This window comes from Hydractinia symbiolongicarpus, chromosome 5 (genome assembly GCF_029227915.1).
Source record: "Hydractinia symbiolongicarpus strain clone_291-10 chromosome 5, HSymV2.1, whole genome shotgun sequence".
In the NCBI taxonomy this organism is placed as follows: domain Eukaryota; kingdom Metazoa; phylum Cnidaria; class Hydrozoa; order Anthoathecata; family Hydractiniidae; genus Hydractinia; species Hydractinia symbiolongicarpus.
The window spans coordinates 20,948,375-20,971,854 of record NC_079879.1 but is presented as its reverse complement, the minus strand read 5'-3'; the positions used below and the strand labels follow the sequence as shown (position 1 = coordinate 20,971,854).

The window sequence follows — 23,480 nt, the reverse complement described above, 5'->3', positions numbered from 1 at the left end:
TGGCAAAGTCGTAGCCAATACACCTTTCCCAAATTATGACAATTATGACGTCATCCAAAATTTTATAATAGTTCTATGCTCATAAAAGGATATTCTGGTATACAATATTTTGGTTAGATTTTATTTAGATTTAAAGAAAATAATTATTTTGAAAACGAGGCTATTCTTAGAAAGCTCGGCTATATGAAGGGTTTGTCCGTAACTTTCAGTTCGCAATTGAGGCACTTTAGACACACAGAAATATTGGCGAAATTACGTAATTTGATCTACCTTTTGCTAAAAAACTGAGGGATAAGAAGGATTTTTAGTATCGACCTCTTTAATTGAGTTTGACATAATTAAGAAATTCGGGAAAGGTCTATTACCGTGACTAGAAAAAAAAAACACATGTTTTCGGCGTTTGACACAAACGACTAACGTCATTGAGCTAATAACTGTGCATTGCTTTTTTAAGCTCATTTGGTTTACTGAGGATTGTTCCCTTTCGGCACCATATTTTTAAGAAAGATTTATGAAACATTATTAGATGAGGCTTGAATTCACTCGATGTAATTCATAGTGATTTGAACGCACTCCGTTTGCTTGCCTATTATATTCGCTTATTGTCCTGTAATGAACTATAATTAAACTATAATTTTTAATGCTGCGAGATAATGTAGGCATGCTCTAAAGTATTGTCTAAGGAAAAATTAATACAGAGGCCGTGTGTTTGACTATGTTTTTTTAAAACTTCAACAAGTGAGGTAAGTTTCACATTTTTTAACTTTTTTTATTCATTTATAATAATTTTTAACCTCTTATTCTTACCTACAGTGTCGCAAAATGACATAGTACCGTAAAATACCACAATAAATACAGAAAGAGATAAGTTTTGTTATCAGCATGCTTTTTTTGCTTGACATGATTTTCATTTAATTTTTTTAAACAGTACTTTGCAGTACTTTTGAGGAGAAAAATGTCTATATTAATAACTTTATTATGTGTGAGTTGCGCCACAGCTTTATTTCGGAATCCCAGCAGTACCCTGTTTTTTGCGGGTTGTATTATTGGCGCTCGAGCGTAGTTTGTAGACCGTTCACGAAGGCCAATTTTTGCACATAAACAATCCCAGTCCAGGACTAAGTTGACAAAGGCCACTGGGACTTGGAAGTGGTGAGGTGGTGTCAAGTTGAGGTTTTCAGGTCACTTTCTGACCTTCATATTTTCTAAAAGCTTTTTATTTTTATTATTATTGTTCCCTGCATGTTAAACAGATTGTCATATGTTATTCCCATATATCAATCTTAAACAATCCAATTTTAATATTTTGACTACGCATGTAGATTCCCAGGGAGCACCCTAAAGGCCAGCTATCTAGTTATAACTAGCCTTAGTTATTCCTGTGCGTTTTTGTATAAGAGTTTTTTATTCGGTTATGGATCTTTAGCTTTATAGCACCCTCTAGTCAAAATATAAAATTAGCCAAATGCAGTTTGGCTGCAAAGAAATTCTCAATCAATAATTGTTGTTTTAAATGCAGTTAACTTTCACTCTTATATAAACTTTGGCAATAGTCTTGCGTTTCGTGATTCAATGGGACAACAAAACGTTTCTATTTGCTTGCTATTAATTTTGAAACAACAATCTAATTCACAAACACTTATTCCGCAAAATGAAATTGCTGAGTGATTGTTTGTTTTAGCCGAAGACGCAGTTTGCAGGAGAGTAAGGCTCATCACTGTAAGCGCTCCATCGGATTTCCGACACAGAGTACACTTTTACGTTTTTGTTTAACCTAATGTTTTGACGCCAGGTCCACTGGCTAGTCTCTGTCAAAACAGACTTATTCACCTGGCGGCCAAGATCAGGTGAATACGTCTGTGCACAGCATCTTTAATCCAAAAATAACAAATGTGATATTTTTTTAGCAACTAGTTTGAGTCAAAATGACGAAAAATAACATAGATGAAAATGATATATGTATAATACAGACTACTGAAGAAAAAATAGGAACTTAAAAAAATTTTTTGGGGGGGAGGGGTTCAAAATACAGTTGACTCTCCCTAATTCGAATTGCTACGGGAAAAAATTTTTGTTCGAATTATCTATGTTATAATACCCGTATATGTCTGTCCGTCCGTCCATCCGTCCGTCCGTCTGTCTGTCTGTCACGCAAAATGGTAGCTTAGCTGTGACGGGCGAACCCGTGGATTTTTCCACGGGCTAAGGACTATAGAGAGAAATTACGTTAATTTTAAATTCAAAAAAACATAATACAAGTTTCATTAAATATTTATTTTCTAGTTTACACAAAAAAGAAACTTTATTTGAAAAACTGTTAAATATTTTATTGCTTAACATTGGCTAGAGGATCTCTTTCGACAATACGAGTTGCTTCACAAGTGCTTTTGTCAGGTAGACACCAAACGACACTTTAAATTTAAATTAGGGAGAGAATCGTGCTGAAAGGACTGAAAAGTTGTTCGAATTATGGAAAGCTTGGAATTAGAGAAATTTGAATTGAAGAAAGTTTTTTGTAAGAGTTTCTTAAGGATAATTGACGGTGACTGAGCACTCGTTCGAATTATAAAAATATTCGAATTATAGAGATTCGAATTAGAGGAATTCAACTGTATGTATGGCTAATAGGTTTTTAAGAAAAACTACCGCTAAAATTTTAGCACTACCTTATTCTAAAAAAAATATGGTATCGCGACTGTAGGGTCCACAGCCTTGAAAAGGTTATGATATCAGCAACAATTTTAGCGTGAATTTTTTGTTTACTGTGCCAAATTTTGTCGAAAACGGGAACAAAGTCGTGTACATGTAGCAAGAAAACGTCACTGTTGAAAACGAGGCACATGAATAAAAATGACAACCCTGACCTTGTCGTGAATGTAGAATTCTCTCGCAAAAAAACTCTCATTTAAAAAATCCCTTGACGTTTTAAAATTGCTCTGTTTTCATGGAGGATAAGGCCAATAAAACCTAGAAACAGACAGAAGCAACTGGCATCTTCTGCGTAAGTAAGCACAGACCACTTGGAACCAAAATAGGGCAAACTACCTGAAGCTTCATCAACCCACACGTTTGTAACCAAATGGATTGACGAAGTCATCAATGATAATTCAGATTTCCGCACTTTTCAGCGAAAATGCATCAATCTATGTGTGATTTTGATCAGTTTTTAAAGCTCTACACAAACTCAACAGGCTAGCAAATTTCTGAAAACCTTTTTTTAAATATATATACAAAAGATTTGTTGAAGTTATCATATTACAACTACATAACTGTTTGACTCCCTGCTCTAGTGAAGGCTTCCACGGGCTAGTCAACAAGTTATTTTATGAAAGGTATAACTTGTTTTACGAAAAAAACTTTAGCACCAAAAAAGTTGTAATTTTATTTCATATTCAATGAAATGAATGCTTGCTTTATATGAACTCAAGAAAACTAAACCGCGTATTATGATAACAAAATTGTCATAAGTCCAAAAAATCACTACAATGGTTTACAAGCTCCCCTTCCAGATAATCGTTTTAAAGAACTGTTGTTTTGCGTTTTTAGTCCATCGCACCAAAAAATGAATTTGACTAGATAGAAAGTAGCTATATATAATGAGAATTAAGGATTAAATAAGGATATCACTATCTCAGATTAATAACGGAATTAAAAAGCTGTCTGCCACACAAGTTGAATAGCTGTCCAAATAGGTGGCAACATTAACTTTAAAGTGCACCGGAGTGGGGACTTAAACCGAAAATTTTAACCTATTAATATATCATAAAATAAATATAATTATATTTATTTAATTAATTAATTTAAATAGGTTATGTCCTTAAGGTAATCAAGAAGACTCGTTGAGGTTCTGATGTGGTAGAAAAGACAACAAGAAAAGGCTTTACAAATAGTGTGTTCCAGCTGGTTAAATTTTCAATGAAATATCACAATTATTTATTTTCGAATGTGTTCAGAATTGATGTAAAAATCTATTAAAAACTATAACACAACTCCCAAGATTAAAACATCTTGCGCATATGACAACACGTAGCTATAAAGTTATAAGTTGCCCGCTGTATTTTACTAATGTTGAAGTGGTGTTACTTGCCATTTGTGTTTTCTTTACTTACGTCCGATGAACTAAAATCGTTTTTTCCTGATCACCTGTTTACCGATGAGTCACCATGATAATAGATAAGCTAACCAGAAATGATGACAAGCCACCTTTTTTAACCAAACTGGTTGAATAGCTGTAGCTATCTAGCTATACATATTACCTTTTAAAATGCAACAACATTTAGAAAACAAATACGAAGCTATATTGAAGAAGAACTAATTTGTTCATCACTAACATACTGCCAAGTAGTGAGCGGGATTCGATCCGCGGTCCCAATAACTGGGAGCCGCAGACGAACCCACTACACTACGTGCGGCAATATGTTAGTGATGAACCCCACATAGTTTATCCGGATGGTGTGTATACATATACAGTTGACTCTCTCTATCTCGAACTCGCAAGGGACCAGAAAATTTGTTCGAGATAGAGAAAGTTCGAGATAGAGAAAAATTGACAAAAATTGGATTTTTTCGTAAAAAACGTATTTTTAACCTTCAGTGTATCGGGAGTTGATAGAGGTCAATGAGAGATGTTAAAATGTTAATATTCAATGCACAAGACTTCTTTTAAAATAAATACATAAAATAAATTTACAGCTTCATTTAAAGAAATCGGTTATGTCTTTTTGTTTAAGTGATGCCACTCTGTCTTCATTATACATTTTTTCGAATTTGGAGATAAGCATTTGCATTTCATTGCCTTTTTCGCAACACAATGCTAGATCTTTCAAAAGATCAATACTACACTCGACTTTTGATCTTGATGGTTTTTCGACAACTATATCAAATGAATCATCCTCCATGTCACTGCCATCGTCTTCAGCTTCGTCGTCCTGAGATTTCCGAAATTCATCAATGATATCCTCATTAGAGATTTGAGGGGCGGTTGCGATAACCTCATCATCCAAGGTCACAAGATCATTAGCACTGAGATCATTTGGTACCAATGATTGATCAGCCTCTCTTAAATCATCCAAACTTTCTTGAAGATCTTAAAATGGGTCATCCGAATCAGCAATAGCATCCTGTTGTCCTGTAGAAGAGATTCCAGATTTCTTAAAACAATTGATGATGGTTTGTTTAGTTACAGCCTCCCAAGAATCAGCCAGTATCTTCATTCCGCTTAAAATTGAAATCTTTGTCAAAGGTTTGTTGTTCTCCAAAGCACTGCACAGCAAACGTACAACTCTCCTTCGGCAATGCGCTTTTAGACTTAGTATCACAGCTTGGTCCATCGGTTGCAACACAGACGTTGTGTTAGGGGGCAAAAAAAGGAGATGAATGTTTGTTAAGTTCGAGATCGATGGGTGTGCTGGACAGTTGTCGATTATAAGAACGATTTTTCTCCCGTCTACACGAAACTTTTGGTCCAGTTTCCGGACCCAGTTTTCAAATATTTCACTATCCATCCAACTTTTCTTTTGTGATGTGTATTGGCAAGGGAGATGTTTGATGTTATTAAAGCAGCGAGGTTTTTATGATTGGCCAATGACGAACATTGGCAACTTTTCTCCAGTAGCACTTGCTGCGGCCATTCCAGTGAATCTCAACTTGCTCTTCTTCCCCCCAGAACACTTTTCTCCTTTGAGGTGGTATGTTTTTACCTTTTTTTCCATTTGTCCAGCCAACCATCGGAAGCCTTGAAACTTGAACAATCAAAGTTTTTAGCAAAACTGAGTGCCTTTTCTTTTATCAAATTGCCATCGATCGGAATGTTTTGGCTTCTTTGAACAGTAAACCATTTGAAAACAGCCTTGTCTATCTGCTCATAATCATAGCCTCGAACCTTTTTCGAACCAGACGCGGTTTTTTGTTCTTCCAAGCTTTGTAGGATCTTATGTTTTTTTTTCATCCAAGTTGAAATTGTATTTTTGGGGATCCCGTATTTTTCTGCTGCCTCCTTGTTTGACATTCCTTTCTCGATTTCCCGAATTATTTGACATTTTTGAATTAAAGAAACGTTATTGAGTTTTCTTTTTAAAACCGACATCTTCACCTCAAGAAGGTTTCTGGTTCAAAACACTGGAAACAATGTTTTGTGAGTGACTTTAGAATTCGAACGTCAAACATTTTCGTTCGAAAATGGAACATTTTAATTCGATTTTTAGTGTAAATAGGTTCTTAAATCCGGAAAAGTTCGAGATAGAGAGAGAAACAGTCAGACGGGACCGAGATTTTGGTTCGAGATAGAGAGGTATTCGAGATAGAGAGGTTCTAGATAAAGAGAGGAAAATAGCTTAGAGCCTACACAAATGTCCAAGGGACCGAGACTTTGGTTCGAGATAGAGAGATGTTCGAGATAGAGGGTAGTCGAGATAGAGAGAGTCAACTGTAGGTGAATATTTATCATAGCACATCCGTATTTCATTTTCAGCAGAGTCCCGCTCACTGCTTGGCAGTATGTTAGTGATGAAAAAGTAGTTCTTCTTCAATATGACTTACACGCATTATACTCGCCCGTCATGATCAGAGGTCTGATCGGGGTGAAGCATTCTCTGCTGAGAATGAAATACGGATGTGTTATGATAAATATTCACCTATATAAATACGAAGCTTCTGAAAAACACATAGATCATTAACGACCTACAAACCGCCCTTAAAATATCCAATGCGACTCCAGATCGTCCAGGAAGCATACTGTTATCGCTAGAACATCAGGTCGGAATTTCATATTAAGAATAGCGTAATTAATTAACTTTTATTGTTTTTATTCTATTTTATATTTTTCGTGGTTTGGATAATGTATTTATTTTTTCAAAACTCTTAACTATGACTATCCTCTCTAAGTATGAAATAAAACACATTTATTAAAATTAATTAAATTAGATAAAATTAGAATTTGCGCCCAAGATCAAAGAATTCATCGCTGCTGCTGGTGCTGTGCCATATTACACGCCAAACAAAAAGAGACTTTTATTCAAATTGTTGTTGTACATGTATCAACACGTTTGTCACAAATCCACCACTACATGTCACAATAATAAAAAAGACAATAACAAAACACAAAATGAGTTTTGTTTTTGTAGTTTTTTGTTACAAGATTCAAACAACGCCACTATATATCACAAATGATAGAATCTCAGTCACGTTACATTATCTTGAATCTGGGTAGTTAGTCGCTAATTATGTAACTGCAGTGACGTCAATGTTCCTGTGACAACACCTATACGTGATTAAGGTTCCGAGAACTAAGGTAAATTGGGCGTATCCTGAGTGTAATTGCGTCAATAGGAAAGTACTAGTCGTTAACCCGTGGAAAAATCCACAGGTACGCCCGTCCTTTTTATACCGCATTGCGTGCATCTCTCTACGTGCGCAGCTAAGCTACCATTTTGCGGGACAGACAGACAGACGTACACGGGTATTATATTATAAAGTCGTTAACCCGTGGAAAAATCCACGGGTACGCCCGTCCTTTTTATACCGCATTGCGTGCGTCTCGCTACGTGCGCAGCTAAGCTACCATTTTGCGTGACAGGCAGACAGACATACACGGGTATTTTATTATATATTACCACACATCTACTATAAAAAATAATATTTAATCAATAATTCATACAATATTTTTTGCTCTATAACCTGTGTGTGGTCAAAAAAAAAAAGTTAAAAATGTTTTTGTCGTTTTAATAATTTACAATGTCAGTGGTGCCTCTCGCAAACACACTATTAGTGCTATCACAGAGTATGACATTCTTCTTCGAAAGATTTTAGGAAGATATACCGTCCTTTAAACAAAACATCCAAGTTGGAGAAATCAGTTTTGCATAAAAATTACCCATGGAGGAGTAACGGAACGGATTTGTTTGTTGGTGCTAGTGGGTCAATACGCACGACTGAGCAAAACGTTATTATTAAAGTAATGAACAAAACAAAACAACCAAAGAGATCGGAAGACTGATCAAAAGATGAAGAACCAACTCTTGGGGTGCTCAGAAAGACATACCCAGACATGTGTCCTAAACGGCAATTCTATTGCGGTAACAATAGATTTAAAACAAATTTGCTAAAATAGTGTTCGGCAAATTGTATTTTGTAGTATTAAAGGCCAACTCACAGAAAAAGATTGTGTGTTTGCATGATTTGCGTTCTATTTAGGAAACTCGCGGTCGTTTTAACAACAAGGATATCTTTCAACTTACGACTGCTGAACAAATAATAGAACTGCATCCAATAGACTTAGAGAATATGAAAGACGAAGGTGTGAAATAATGTGAAGAAGTTTACCATTAACATTTTGACAGTGGGCATGTGTTTAGTCGCTTCGTGTGGATGAGACCAATACAAAAAATAGCGACTAGTTGCTGATAAACCACAGCATCTGTACCGAGAACATGGTCCCCCAACAATCTTACAATGTGAAAACACAGTGGAATTTAAGAGGAGCACAAGGGATGTTTGCAAAGACGGGTAACAGTTGTGAATAGCCAGGATCATCACCCTTAAAGCCAAGGAAAATCCAAAAGTTATCACGCACCTTGAGTGATCAAATTCGTTATGACTTGTTACAAAAAGGAGATAAACTTAGTGAAAAATTTTCCAGTCTACCAGTCAATAATGCATAATAATTGCAAGGTAGAACTTGAAGAAGTCGATTCGATATGAAATATGATCGTAAGTCGAATTCCGTAGCTTGTCGAAACCTCGAAAGTGATCCTGATAGCGCGGAAAAGAACGCCATTACCAGACCAAAGATATGACTTGCGGCGCGACCTCATAGAAAAATCTGCTTTTAACTAATGAAGTAAATGCGCTATAATAATAGTAAACAGATCCGTAAAAAAATATCTTTTACGAGTATTTAAAATTGGAGAAATGTACTCTTGAAATATTCATTAAATGTACCGCGGAAAAAAGTGGTAAAGTAGAGCGTAACATGCAAAAATGCTACAGTTGTCGGTAGGAGCATTAAGTTGTCATAAGATAAAAAAAATTTGGTATCAGTATGCGAATTTTTTGAATTCGAACTATCACCATTCAATACCTGAGAGGATCTCGCAAACATATTTGATTCTTTATGCGTTATGAAAGCTACAATCACGATTTAAATAAAATGCGTATAAATACTATGTATGAAGACTATTGAACGTCACAAGCTGTTAGTGACTATTTTGTCGTTTGAATTCATGTTATTTTTACCACGGGGTGCAGATTAGGATCACTTCATTGTATTGTAAGAAAATGCTGCAAACAACATTCCGACAATAACTGTTGAATATTGCCCAGAAAGAAATAGAGAACATTATAAGAACATTTTTAAACCAGAATTGGAAATTGATGAACCTTGCAACAATTCAATGTCAACAGATGAGATAACGACAAATGTCAGAAATAAAATTATTTCGACAAGGGCGAAGAGAATTTCATTGACCTAGAAATTGAAACCCGATGAATTTCAGATGCAAAACGTCCTGAAAACATAAATTTAAACGCTTCGAAACACAATTACTAATAGTTGGATCACAACCACGAACACGGTACCTTAGACAAACGTACTGACAGTGACCTTCCTCTTACGAATAGAAAGGAATCTCTCCAGATATATTTAGCGGATGTAGAAATTGGTTGTCCGAAAATCTGATAGGACTCTTATGAGTTTATAAAATTAAACAGAAGACGGTAACAGGGATCTCATTAGGTTTCAGAGAGACTTTGAGCGTAGACAGCAATAGATCTAGAGAATGCAACAATGTGCGCTGGGATCGTGTGGTTCTGCTTTCGAGAGCTTTATCTTTGGGGTGGTATGTCATTAAAATGACAAAATGGCCAAAGGAATGAAATCAAATTAACCATAATAAGCCACCCACTCTATATAAAATTTTAAACTGTATACTAGGAAGTATTGTTGTGTTTTATGCCCAAATGACTTGTTAAATTTTTAGTTTTTTTATTGAACTATGTATTTTCCTACTCAAACAGAAATTGTAACATGTAAGTCTTTTGCGTCAGTTTCTTATCAATTTTGTGGGAAGTAGAAATAATGTCTTATTGTATGATAAGGATTAAAAGAGCTTCTAATTAGAAAACAAAAATCGCTCCGACACAACTTATTGTGCCCATACTTCAATATTTATCCATAATTAGAGCATACCCACTGACCTTAAAATTTTGATTTGCCTATACCAAGGTGAAGGTTGTTTGACATTGTGACATATACTGCCAATACTTGGTTTTTTTGTGACATATTGTGTTTTGACATATATTTGTGGTTTGTGACATATAGTGTTAGTATACACTTCATTGATGCTCTTGAGAGTTTTTATATATGTTTTTAAACTGAAGATGGAAGTAACAAAACGTACCACCCAAAGTACATTGATGTGATTTTCTCACTGCATTGTTTCTAAAACGAGAATTGATTGCATTAAAATTGATTGCAGCATATGCCCAGTGGGCATTTCATCCTTGAATGAACGTTAAATTGCTGATTTTACGTTGAAAATAAATGTTTTTGACGTCTTTTTTATAAGTCTATTCAATGTCAAACATCAACGTCTTCTCAACGTTAGACATCAACGTCTTCTCAACGTTAGACATCAACGTCTTCTCAACGTTAGACATCAACGTCTTCTCAACGTTAGACATGTCTCAACGTCTTCTTATTTTTTGAACGCTTAAGTAACAGATTCGGAGATTTCGTCAAATTATTCAATAATGTTCACGTTCTTTTCTTTTCTCAGCATGATCCCGACGTTTCTTTACCTGACTATCCCGAATAAAAATAATATCGTTTGAACTGTGTACAATTTTTTAGCATAATCATCAGCAAAACAAACAACTTCTCCAGTGAAAACATTGTAAATAAAACAATGGTCCTCTATGCATCCATAATGAAACTTAATAAAGTTTTTTTAATAAAGAAACACAAGATTAAAACGATGCGTCAATTGTTAAGTATTTTAACCCGGAGAAATTTGTCAAATTACCATAAAAAAAGCAATGATATATTTCAGGCCATACTTCCTTAGAGAAACATCCGCACTTTTAGTAAAATCAGATCGCTAAGAGAAACAGGGTCACTAAATATTAACATGTCAAGATAAACTTTTTTGCTATTCTAATTCTTCGCCACGCAATAAAAATTGCGTAAGCTAGGATAATAAGTTTACAAAACAGGGTGATACGGTTAATAATTTAAAAGAAAAAATATTAATTGTTTCGTTCGAAATACGAAGATGCAACCCCCCTGACAAATATTATATTTCTTTTTTTCGTAAACAAAGGAGGTATTTGCAGTAGTGCAGTATTACGGTATTAAATTCAAATGAATATAATTGTTACAAGATTAATAATATGCAATAATGCTATCTAATCAAACACCTTTGTAAACCAGGAAACTCACAGAAGACAAATAACTGGTCTTTTAACGAAAAAATAACCTTGGTCCACTCTGTTGAAAAACCAAACAATTGAATGTTTGTGTATGTTTCATTTCATAAGTGTACGAAGGTTGCAAACACAAATCGTAATATTTTTATTAAAAAAACTACAATAAAAAGAGTGAATATATATATATATAAAAAAATGGTGACAAATTACACATATAATAATTAAGTCAATTAGTTAATAAGGTAGCTTTAGTGCGTGAAAAATGGGATAGTCATAGTCAGTAGTATATGCTAGTGTATAAAATTTTTAACAATAACATGGAGGACGCTTTGTTATCTTGTTAAACAGTTTTGAAATACCACTTCTAAAACGTGTTAGAAATATAACTTGTAACACTAGATGAAATGAATTAAAATAAATAAACAAACTTACAAAGATTTTGTGTAAACTTCCATAAGACGTCGGTGGAACTTTCTTTGCTGATGCGATCTTAAATAGACATGTTTTATGGTCGTAAAGCAACGTCTTGCATTCGACGTTGTATCAACGTTCATATTAATTCAGGTTAAAACAATGAAGAGAAAGCAACCTTATAAGATGTTAATAATGCAACCGTTGAATTCAATTCCGGGAGCAACGTTGAAAAGACGTTGGATTAACGTCGGTCGCATCTACGTTGCGAACCAACGTTCTACGTTGCGAACCAACGTTAAAAAGACGTTCGATTTACGTCGGTCGCATCAGAATCAACGTTAAATCAACGTTAATAAACGCTGAATAAACGTCGTGTAACCGATGGGAGACAACCAGTGCATGCTCTTAATGCCAAGAGTATGGTGTACTATGTGCTTTTTTCTGTTACATTTTAGGTAGAACAATTTGGTCAACAGACATGACATCAGGAAGAAGAATCAAAGAATATGTTCAGAAATTTTTTTATCCTCCAGGAGTTACACCTCTACCACTGGGGATTTCATTGGTAATCTTTGTAACTCTAGTAAGTAAATACAGTAAAGGGGGTACTTCCTTCGTTACCCTAATTCAAAATAAAAACCACAAAGCTTAGAAGCTTAACAGTTATACAGTGATATCATTATATTTTCGGCTCAGAAACTTGAGATTTGTCCAAAATACGACCGTCTGCTTTGTAAATACTTTTGTGGTAAAACAAATTTTAAATTTCGTAGAAATTTTTGGACAGTCCAAAAAAAATTATATAATATTATATAAAATTGCTCAAAAATCTAAGTTTTCTTGATTTTTGGGGTTAAAATCCAAAATAATCTAAAAATTGCATTAATCACGTGCCCGGAATATAAAGAATGATTACACCCAATAAAATGAAGCAGCCTTGTAGTTTTTAGTCTTAATCATACTGATTGTCTATCAATATTTTAATTTTTATTTGCTATTTAAAGAAGCAATGTTAAGGGAATTAAGTTGAAACGTCAATTTTTTTTAGCTTTTTAATGCGATGACGACAACTATGGTATTCGCGTACCTGCCAGAACTTGTCAAAGTAAGGAAAAATTGATTTTAGGCGATAAATATTTTATTCAGTTATTATATACGTTATTAACTTTTTTATTTAGTCATTTGGCGTGTCCGAAGTAAACACTGGTAGGTCTGTTTTCAATTAAGCTCTATTCTCACTACGCTTTATCTAATGAGGAAAAACAATATTTAAGGATATAGCCGTAGCAATGCAAATTTTAGTTTCAGCAACGCTTTTAATATATAGCAATTTGCGATATTTTATATTTTACACCTTTACACTACACACTTCATACTACACGCTTCCTACTACACATTTTACGCTTTACACTTAACACTTTACACTTTACACTTTACACTCTACACTTTACACTTTATTTAAACATCACACACTCTACACTTTACACTACATACTTTACACTACACACTTCACACTACACCCTTTATATTACACCTTCATACTACACATATTACGCTTTACACTTTACACTACACAATTTATACTTCATGCTCCACATTTTAAACGTAACACTTTATACTTTACTACTCATACTACAACTTTACACTTGGTACTACACACTTGATAGTACACACTTAACACTTTACCCTTGATACTACACAACTTACACTTTATACTACACACTTCACACTTCACACTTCCCGTTCCTCACGTTGTTATAAACTTGGCCCTTTTAAAAGAATGTATTATCTTGTAGTCTGAACGTTTCAAAAGTTTTTGCTCAATCTAGTGTAAGGAATTTTAATTTTAAACAACGTTATTCTTAGGCACATATGCTGGGTATATTGCTTCATCGATGTTCGTTAGTCAAACTATATTCAAGTATGGTGTCATTATTATGTTCTCCCTTTATTGACACCACTTATGGCCGCGTTGGATTAAATTAAAACCACCTATTAAAACTAAATTTTAGGACAACATTGCAACTGAAGTACATTTATAGTTTCGCCATTTATTTAGTGGCATAAAGAATATAAGGCAAAAGTTCCAATCTTAAAAAGTGCAAATTTTAATTTGTTTAGATATGAAAAAAGCATGGACTCATGTTGTTTTACTATGCATTATATAACGTTAAATAATGAGATGATTTACGTTTTACTATTTAACTTTAGTTATTTTTGGGGGTACTTTGGAGACAAAAAAGGAAAGAAAGTAGCTTTAATATGTTCTTGCACTGGAGCTGCAGCTACAACATTGCTATTCGGATTTAGTCGAAATTTCTATTGGACAATGTTTGCGAGGTTTCTGCAAGGAGCATTTGGTAAGTGTTCAGATATATTTTCATATGTTATTAGTAAGATTTTTAACATTATTTATTATGATAATCATCAGGTAGGAAGGCACACATGAGTTTGAAATAACTAACAATAAGGCGATTTCTGTTTTTAGGAGTGCTGGTGACTGCAAAAGTTATGTTGCTAGATGTTTGTGACAGCACTAATCAGGTAATCGCTTCTGGGTATTAAAAGAGAACCGCGCATTATTTCGTTTGATCGATTTATGCAAACAAACATGATGCCTATTATAACCGAGAATATTTACTTAAAGTACTGGAAAGAAATATTGCAGAATATTAATTTCTCTGCATTTTGGTTTGTAAAGGCAAAGGGAGGTATGTTCTTTTCACCTTACCAAACATGAAGTAAGTAAATAGTCGTGCAATTGTCTGTTTAGCCTGCTGCAATGGCTGTTGTACTCTCATCATATACCGTAGGACTTCTGTTAGGACCAAGTATCGGAGGTAAGAGAAGTGTTTTTAAAAAGCACAACTTACCTTTGTTTTCTTATATTCATTAAGTATTGTTTCCTTCAACATCTAATATTTACGTAAATTTTTTCTTAGGTTACTTAGCATTCCCAGCAAACTCATATCCTGGTCTTTTTAGCAAGGGTCAGTGGCTATACGTGTCTCTGATTAAAAATGTTCGCAGAAATAGAACATAAGCGAATTGTTTGAATTGATTGTTCGTATGTGGCTATTCGATTCCATTTTTAACAAAACTTCAGTATTTTTTTTGTATTTACAGTAAGAAGGTTCGACATCAAGTTATAGAACTGCTCTTCCTTTAGATTCGCTCTTTGAAAGAAACACTATTCTCCTACCAAATTTAGTGTTATGTATTGGTTTTGTGATCACCTCATTAGTGTCGTATTTTGTGATGCAACCTGACGAAAGGTAGAACAAAATCTGCGATCATAAATTTCCATTATATCTTATTTAGAATAACGGATGCATGTTTGACTTTGAATGGTGTTCGAATTCCTACTGCCTTTACACTGGGACAAGCGGCAAAAGATTCCCTTGGCATAGACCAGCAATTTTTTCCAGGCACTGACTCAAAAGAATTTTTTTCAGGCGACATATGTGCAACAACTTGCCACATGAGCAAAAAGTTTTGTAAAAGAACCTTGGAAGTGGTGTATTTGTGAATTTAAATATTATTAATCCAGAATTACTGAGGGAATATTTGTTAGTGAAAATACTTAAGTAGAATGCTATTTAATGAACAATGCAAAAAATATAACAAACGAATTATTGGCTCTTACTTTCAGGACCTGGGGACAACGACAACTTTTCTTACGCCTGCTGTATAAACCAAAATTATATAATAATGTTTAGGGTGGCTGCGGAACAAAAATGCGAGGCAAAGAAACCATTGATCACAACATACGGCTCGATATCGGACAACAATGAAAACATATCTGTGGACTTAAAAGTAACAAGAAAGAAGGACTACATTATTGTCGCTTTGATCAGGTTTGAGATTTATCATTATCGGTGTTTTGTTGCTTTACGTTTTTTACTTCGTTTATCATTATTTCTGAAACCATTTCACTTAAAATGTTCAGGACAAATAATTTGGAAACGTTTTAACAAGATTTCTAAACCCTTTTGCCTCGTGCAAGTACTTTCTGACGTCAAACATCTTTAAATTTAACGCATCGAAGTTATATAATCAATACCACGGATTGGTTTTGAAGGGTGAAGAAACAATATTGTTATCTTTGCAAAAAGCGTCGTTGTTAAAAAATTATTAGGTGACTAAGCACCCATCCCTCACTCCTTTCCTCACTGAAGAGCGGGAAGGAGTGAGGGTTGGGTGATGGGTGGGTGAGGGACAAGAAGTAGCTAACATTAAGAAGATTACATTTTATGATTGTTTTTTAGAAATAAAAAGTGCATGATTTCCTGTTTAATGTTTACATTATTTCAAATTGTGGCAATTGGATTTAATGAGCTCTATCCAGTTTGGGCAGCAACAACAACATCGTTAAGTATGCAAATATTCTTTATAACAGCTTTACTTCATTGGATTTGAAATGCCAGCTTTTAATTGGTTGCACAAATCATTCTACATAATGTGTTTAAATGTTAAAAATTACTTCTGTAAAACTCATTGTCCTGCCATAAACTTCAAAAAAATATACACTGTTACTTTAGATGGCTTAAATATGGATACAGCTGACGTTGCTCAAACCTTTATGATTCCAGCTGTTCTTCTGATGTTTGTACAACCAATTGTTCTTGTAAGGGTAAGGAGACATCTTTTTTGTTGAATACCGCACATAGCGGAACGCGACTTAATTGTGTCTATAAAGATATCGGAAAATATGTAAAAACGTCAACATAGACTTAACATAAACTTGCAGTTTTCGCATTAAGTTACTTTGTCAAATTTGTCATTGTTTCTAGATTGCAGATTGGTTTGGCATACAAAAGGTAATTTAGCAGACATGACGCTTTTCTTTACACAATTACCTGTGGTTTGGTTTTTTGAAAATTATCGGCAACATGTGTACTGTTGTTTAATACGCGGTGTTATCTATATTTATGTTCAATAATAGCGATTCATTGACATTACCGAATTTTTTCAAAGCAAGCGTTATAATGTATGATAATATATGATAACTATTACATCGGTTAAATACGAAAATTCTCCTGGGAGTTTAAAAACCATCAATATTTGTGCAATCAATATGAATAATTTCTTCTGTTTTCCAGCTCCCTTCATGGAAATCTTTTATCTATATTTTCTATTAAGATAATAATTATTAGATTATCATATTATCTATTATCAATAATAATTATTTTGAATTCTATTTAAGAATATATTTTATTGTTTTAAGCAGTTGGAAAAGCTAAAGAAGCTAGTTAGCGAAAGGTGATACCCCTCTCCCTAGCAACGAGCGTAATACTTCAGCTAAAACGATTGGAGTATTGGTAAAACTAGTATAATTTGCTAGCTATTTAGTATTTCCAGTATTCTATAATACGTTTAAACTTCGAAACACACTTTAGTCAGTTGTGAAACCGGTTCGCAAAATTGAGTTCTGCAAAATTAGCCTTTTTGTGTCAAATTACAACGAAATTTTCGCAAAAATAGGAAAAAGTTTACTAGACCAAGTTTAAATGCAGGCGCGATGAAATCTTAACCCGCGACGAGACATGTCTCTGAATAAAATAAAAAGTGTTCACGGGAGAGTTTATATTTCAGTTCATAAATCAGTATATTATATCCCGGACTGAAACATTTGAGTGCTGACTTTGAGTATAATATCACGAGGTGGATGTTACGAATTATGATATCTATATCTTTAGAACCGTTATTCTGTATTTTTGCAACTGGTTGATTTTTTAAAAAAGCGGACTTTTGGTTACGAGTGAATGAGACATGCGGTAGTTTAGTTCAAAAAGTGAAAGTAATCAGTTGAGTGAAACAGAAGTTTGAAATTGTTAGGTTTTTGACTGTACTTTAAACATGGTTGAGAGTAACATTTATTTTAAAAAATCACGATAATTTATGTCACAAATAAATGTTGGTTGGCTGTTTACTCTAAACGGAGTCACGGCAGAACGATTTATTTTAAAATTGGCCTTTTTTTGTTTAATTTTTATGTAGGTTATGGCTCTTGCCGCGGTATTTTTATTTCAATTTTTAATTTTTATGTAGTTCTTTTCAGATATACAAGTATAGTATACCTGTGCTAAGCACTCTGGATGTGCAGAACGGCTTACTTGCACTTGAATGTTCAACCTGACGTTCAGAAGCAGGAAACCCAGCTATTTATCTTCAAAATATTTAATGAGAAATGAGGTTAGATAATGTGCAGATTTTTATTAAAATACTAATTTTTTATTTTACAATTTTTTTTTACAGGTTTTCATTATAAATTTACTTATGCAAGCAATCTTATACCCACTTTATCCAACCTTGTCAGTTGTGTCCAACAGGTATGTGGAAATTTAATTGCGTCCTGTCTATGCCGGGATCTCTCAGCTCAAGCTGGCTCCCGCTTATGTAGAAAATTACAAAATTGGCCCGGGGGGAAAAATTTTATAAACACAAAGGAATTTTTGGTAAAATTACTGATGACTGCGGAAAACGTCGCGTCCCAGCAATCGTGACGTCTTCCTATCACATGAATAACTCTGAAAGGTTCATCATAAATGAATTTGTTTTTTCCTTTCACGAATATTTTTCCGCAAGATAACGATAAAATCGTGCAATTACGTGCATGAAAACTAAACTTTTGCAGATAAATTTAAAACGACTCAGCTTATCGAATATATTCTTTTAACTTAAGTATTACAACCACAGTTAACCAAGATTGATTTCCATTCCATAACAGATCAAACGCGGTCATAAAAGAGCTCACGTTTTCCTAATTTCCAACATTACTGCATAGTGAATGCATTGTTTTGTTTTGTTTTTGTCTACAGGTGGTTTCTGCTGGTTTTTAGTGGTTTCTCTTTGTTTACAGTTGGTTTCTGCTGGTTTTTAGTGATTTTTGCTGGTTTTAGTGGCTTTTGCTCGGTTTCAGATTTGATAAGAATTTCAATAGATGCTCAGTGAGCTTTATTTGTACAAATTATGTCTAGCAACTTATGTTGCACACCTCAAAAATACATGCACAATAAGACGATATCATTATTCCGGTCTTAGTTTTTGATTAATGTAGTCTTGTAAAAAATATTATTTCCCACTCTCCATTTCTAAGTAACTACCAGAGCAGGCATTCAACTGGACCAAAGAATAGCTGCAATGGAGAATATTAGAGAGCTTACCAACCTATGTCCCTGTTTTGATATAATTCTAGGTCTATGTAAAGGTAAAAAATAGATAAAAAATAATCCCTTTTGTGTTTTTGATATTGAAAATAACGATCTGTTTTTTAGTACCGCTCGATTAGTTTTACTTTGTGCTGGCAATTTCGTAACACGCATTGCTGTAGGAGCATGCTTTATGGCTGCTAGTGTAATGATCAACGAATCAGTAACACCAGATGTAATTGGAGCAGCCAATGGTTTGAGCACAGCAATGGGAAACTTGGCAAGGTAAATATGCATTGAAGAATATGTATATATATTTAGTTACTTGTAAGTATGTAGCTGTAACATTTAAAAGTGTTTTGTTTAGTATTCATATTTAGGCATCAACATTAGGCAGGCTGACAAATGCAGGACTGTGTTTAAATTAAAATTGATAATGATAATTGCCTTTTTCTTAAAACTAAGCGACAAAAGTATGCCTGATTTTTTAACCAACAAGTAAACCTCGCGTTAATACGTCAATTTGAAGTCAATACCTTATAAAAGATAACTGACGGCTTTGCATTGCACTTTTAACACTGGGACCAAATGATTTGGGAACGGACAGAAATTAAAAAATATAAGGGAACTTTAAGAAAAAAATGGTAAAATCCCAGCCAACTCACCCGTTTCTGTGCGGGCGGCTTCATGATGTCATTTAAACGATATATTTGCAAGTTGGGTAAAAGTACATGGTCTGATTCATTTCCTCGATTAGAGAGTCATACAACAGTCCGTGTGTTTGTGACTTTTTCAAACGGTATGACATTTTTACAATTACGCCAAAAAACAATGACCTACTAAAGTCATGACATTGCGCCTTCTGAGGCTAAATAACCTCGGAACGGCTGTAAATAATTGACGCAATATCACCTTGAGTGAACTACCTAAAACTAAATTTAATCAATATCTCCAAATCGGAACTAACCCTCCTGATTCGAAAATTAGGGTAGTTGACGACGTCAGCGTTTGAAGCTCTACACAAAATTTGTCCAAATATATTATTTTAACAGAGACGGATCATTTTGTGACGTCATTTAAAGACGCTGGTATTAATTGCTCACAAACCGTACAGGGACACGTTTTTTTTTTTGCGTGGCAAAAAAAGCAAGATTTTGGATAACTAAGTTTGACGTGGCTTGAGAAATATAACTTGTAGCGTACAACTTTGTCAAAATATGGACATAATTAGAAAAAGATTGAAATTATGTCCTTCTTTTTTCCTTTTTAAAACAATGTTTTGTTTCGGAGTATTAAGTCATTCTTTTCCGGAGCAAGACTGGAGCAAAAAAGTCTTTCAAAAGATTTGAGGTATAAAATCTTTACATGTTTTTCCATTATAATCCCAATTTTTCTAAATATTTTTTATTGATATAGGTTTATTAGGTATTACTGCTTTCGATTACAAAAATATATATGAAAAAAAGAGAAAGTTTGGAGCTAATAGTCCCTAGCAATAAATTTAGCGACTAACTGTAATAGAATGGTATCTTACAAAAATTCGTTTTTTACAGATACAAAAATGATTTCTGCGGTTACACATAGCTTGAATTAAAAAATAATTACCTTGTTTTATAAAAAACGAGCACATTTGGAGCAAAATAGTCATTTTAAACTGCCACTTTTGCTTGGCTTGGTGTTAATAACCTAGCACAACACATAATAAATTATTTTATAAAACATTTATTATTAAAAAAATATGGCAGAAAGCGCTGTTCAAAGTTGTTTCATATGACTTAATGTTCCAGATTGTAAGCAAAGCATATAAGAAATGAGCAAATATGGAGCAATATAGTCACTAAATTGGATAATTTTAACTATTTTCAAATTCTTTTTGTTTAAAATGGACTTGCAAAGTCGAGAAAAGTGAGATTCCTTTCACTAGAAAAGTGAGATTCCTTTCACTAGAAAAGTGAGATTCCTTTCACTTAGAGTTAGTATGTTCCAAAGGTTATCAGTTTTTTTTTAAAATGAGCACCAAAAGAGCAAAACAAAAAATATTTTGCATGAATGAATTACTGTGACGATGATCAATACGAAGAATGCATGTTAGATGAAGAAAGTGATCGTGTTTCTCAAAGTTACGATTTTGTAACCCCATCTTCCTATGTTAGTCTTCTCTCCTTTAATTCAGCAGAACCTGTTTATTTTGTCAAGTAGTGAAAGACCTTTTGATTAATATAACACATCATATATTTATAAGCGCATATAGCTTCTAATAATTTTCGCGTTTAATATTGTATATGTTTTACATAAAAATAGTAAAATGAATTACACAGAGTTATTGCCTTAAAATTATGGTATAAGGTTTACTGTAGATTTGTGAATTGACTTTTTATCGATAGTTTTTTGAAAAATCTTGGTTAGACTCTTAAAAAAAGAATACTTTAACACTTTGAAATAAAAATAATAGTAATAATACTTATATTTCTTTGTCATCTGCATATTACTTAGGAAAGCTTTCAAAAAGTGACATATGTGCAATTTATTAAACAAGCTCTTTTCTTGATCACTACCTATATTTATATTTTAAAATGAAAATTTATTTAATGTGTACATTGTAAAAATGAGTATGGCTACATATTTTACTGATTATATCAGTTTCCAAGTTTGTTTTTTTTACCAATTTAGGACTTAATTTTGTTTATATTATTTTAAAGGTCAGCCACACCGATTATGTTCGGTAAAATGTTTTCATGGTCGCTAACGAACATAAAAGATCCAGAAAATGAAATTGCATTGGGCTATCCATTCAACCAGTACTTCAGTTTTCTCTTCATGTCTGTCTTCTGCATCAGTGCTGCTTTTTTGTTGCAATGTGTTGGGGAAAAAACGATTCCAGTTAAAATTCATCCAGGCGATTAATTATCTTAGACTCTACAGTTCTTGATTTTATATGAACTTGCATTCAGATAGTGAAATCGTTATAAACTGGAATATACTGTTAACATATAGTTATTTTTGGCTGAGCTAGCAACCAGTGCCACACTTGGGTAAGATTAACAGTACAAGTCTGGTCTACACCAGTTAGCTGCTTTTTTAAGTCCTAAGAACCAGTTACATTCTAAACGTTGTATCACCTCTTAAGTTTAGGCGTTTACATCGAGTTTGCATTTATATTTAAACATGAATATTATTACCTATGGCTACCCCGATTACCTTTCTTTTAATTATTTTATTTTTATTTGTTTAGTTTATGTTTTTTATTTTTTATTTTAATATCTTAATTTTTTATCTTTCCAAATTATTTTAGTTTCAGAACAGTTCTTATAGAATATGGATTGGAACTAGACTTGAGTTTCAAATTATACCAACTGAGAAATGAATTTTGTTATATGCTATTCTCAGCTGTACAAAGTATACAATAATTATATACGATAATTATATATACAATATATAAAATAATTTTTATTCTTTAAAAATAAGCTAGAAACTATATCCTAATTGATAAACGACAATTAAGTTATTACAAGCTCGTGAGCTTGTAATAAAACGCAAATGTGTCCTACAAGAATGGAAATTTTTGCCTCTCTGAGCACCGACACGGGAGTCGTCGTGTGTTCGAATCTCATCTTGGTAACTATTTTTACTTTTTTTTTCTTTTTTTTTTTTTAAAAAGATAAGACAAGTGTTCAAAACACTTGTTTAACTAACTAGTAAATAAAGGTGTTTCCACCAAACTTTTTAAAAGTGAATGTAGGCAGAATTAACTGAATTAATGAATTTCGCAAATTTTGGGGTTTGTGGGTTTGTGGTCTTTCTTCTTCCTGTCAGTCGGTTCACCCAAGACGGACCCATCGAAAATTAAAAGTTCGAGGAATTTTCCGTTCAGGAAGGTCTCACAAATCAATTTTGAAAAATAAGTGTGTAACAAATATTATTGCGTATCTGAATAGTAAAATATGTCGTGTCTAACTTCGTAACAAAAATCCCAATTTGAGACAGCTTTTTGTAAACTTTATTCGCGAGGTTGTATGCGTATATCATACGTCTTGTTTTTACGTTACGTCACGACGTAGATTAACTATATTGACGCCAATGTTTTTTTATGAAATCGGTGATGCCATTGCATTACAGTTATAATATTAAGGCAAAATAAATTAAAAAAGAATCACCTGGGGGAAAAATTGGACTAATTTCCAAAAGTTTGGTTAACCAACCCCACGCGGTTATCCTTAACCCCCATCAAAGTCTTATTATCTGATACGTTTTCGCGATAATCGTTTCAAGGTCTACGCAATAAATTCAGCGTGTTTACAGATTTCTAAAAGTATTATGGGTCATTGTCGATATGGAAGCAAGGCTCTTTTCTATTTTTTCTCTGGCTAAGAGCGGCTGCAAATCAGGCCAACATTTTTGAATAAATGTTGACCAAATTGTTGGTAAACTTTGTATGTTGTTATGATTTCCTATACCAAATAGTATGTCGGCCAAAATTTGATTAACATTCAGAAC

The 23,480-nt window shown here is 33.6% G+C and overlaps 2 protein-coding genes across 4 annotated transcripts; one reads left to right on the top strand and one right to left on the bottom strand.

Annotated features, from left to right (window-relative positions):
* Positions 1-650: 650 nt before the first annotated feature.
* On the top strand, positions 651-22,983 carry LOC130645281 (uncharacterized). Of its 3 annotated transcripts, none has more exons than XM_057451218.1 (17): positions 651-743; positions 12,291-12,418; positions 12,884-12,940; positions 13,014-13,041; positions 13,702-13,756; positions 14,047-14,195; positions 14,324-14,379; positions 14,609-14,675; positions 14,778-14,825; positions 15,005-15,110; positions 15,555-15,692; positions 16,104-16,210; positions 16,377-16,468; positions 16,629-16,655; positions 18,094-18,167; positions 19,113-19,271; positions 21,686-22,983. In XM_057451218.1, exons 2-17 carry the CDS (start codon positions 12,314-12,316, stop codon positions 21,888-21,890), a joined length of 1,473 nt encoding a protein of 490 aa, XP_057307201.1. In that variant the 5' UTR covers positions 651-743; positions 12,291-12,313; the 3' UTR covers positions 21,891-22,983. The 3 variants fall into 3 exon arrangements, with proteins under 3 accessions (XP_057307201.1, XP_057307204.1, XP_057307203.1); XM_057451220.1 differs by having other exon boundaries at positions 669-747; positions 12,295-12,418; XM_057451221.1 differs by lacking the exon at positions 14,778-14,825.
* On the bottom strand, positions 3,632-5,504 carry LOC130646046 (tigger transposable element-derived protein 4-like). Its single transcript, XM_057452181.1, has 4 exons — positions 5,159-5,504; positions 4,796-5,086; positions 4,257-4,295; positions 3,632-3,729 (listed from the first exon to the last, which is right to left on the bottom strand). Exons 1-4 carry the CDS (start codon positions 5,502-5,504, stop codon positions 3,632-3,634), a joined length of 774 nt encoding a protein of 257 aa, XP_057308164.1.
* Positions 22,984-23,480: the final 497 nt, after the last annotated feature.

Bases quoted from the DNA above. Each gene is read 5' to 3' on its own strand.
- LOC130645281 (XM_057451218.1), top strand. From the start codon at position 12,314: ATGACATCAGGAAGAAGAATCAAAGAATATGTTCAGAAATTTTTTTAT. The intron at 15,693-16,103 runs GTTTGAGATTTA...ATTGTTTTTTAG, and splicing joins ATTATTGTCGCTTTGATCAG to AAATAAAAAGTGCATGATTT. The intron at 19,272-21,685 runs GTAAATATGCAT...ATTATTTTAAAG, and splicing joins GCAATGGGAAACTTGGCAAG to GTCAGCCACACCGATTATGT.
- LOC130646046 (XM_057452181.1), bottom strand. From the start codon at position 5,504: ATGGATAGTGAAATATTTGAAAACTGGGTCCGGAAACTGGACCAAAAG. The intron at 4,296-4,795 runs GCAATGAAATGC...TCTTCAATATAG, and splicing joins AGCATTGTGTTGCGAAAAAG to CTTCGTATTTGTTTTCTAAA. The intron at 3,730-4,256 runs GTAATATGTATA...TTTCGGTTTAAG, and splicing joins ATGTTGTTGCATTTTAAAAG to TCCCCACTCCGGTGCACTTT.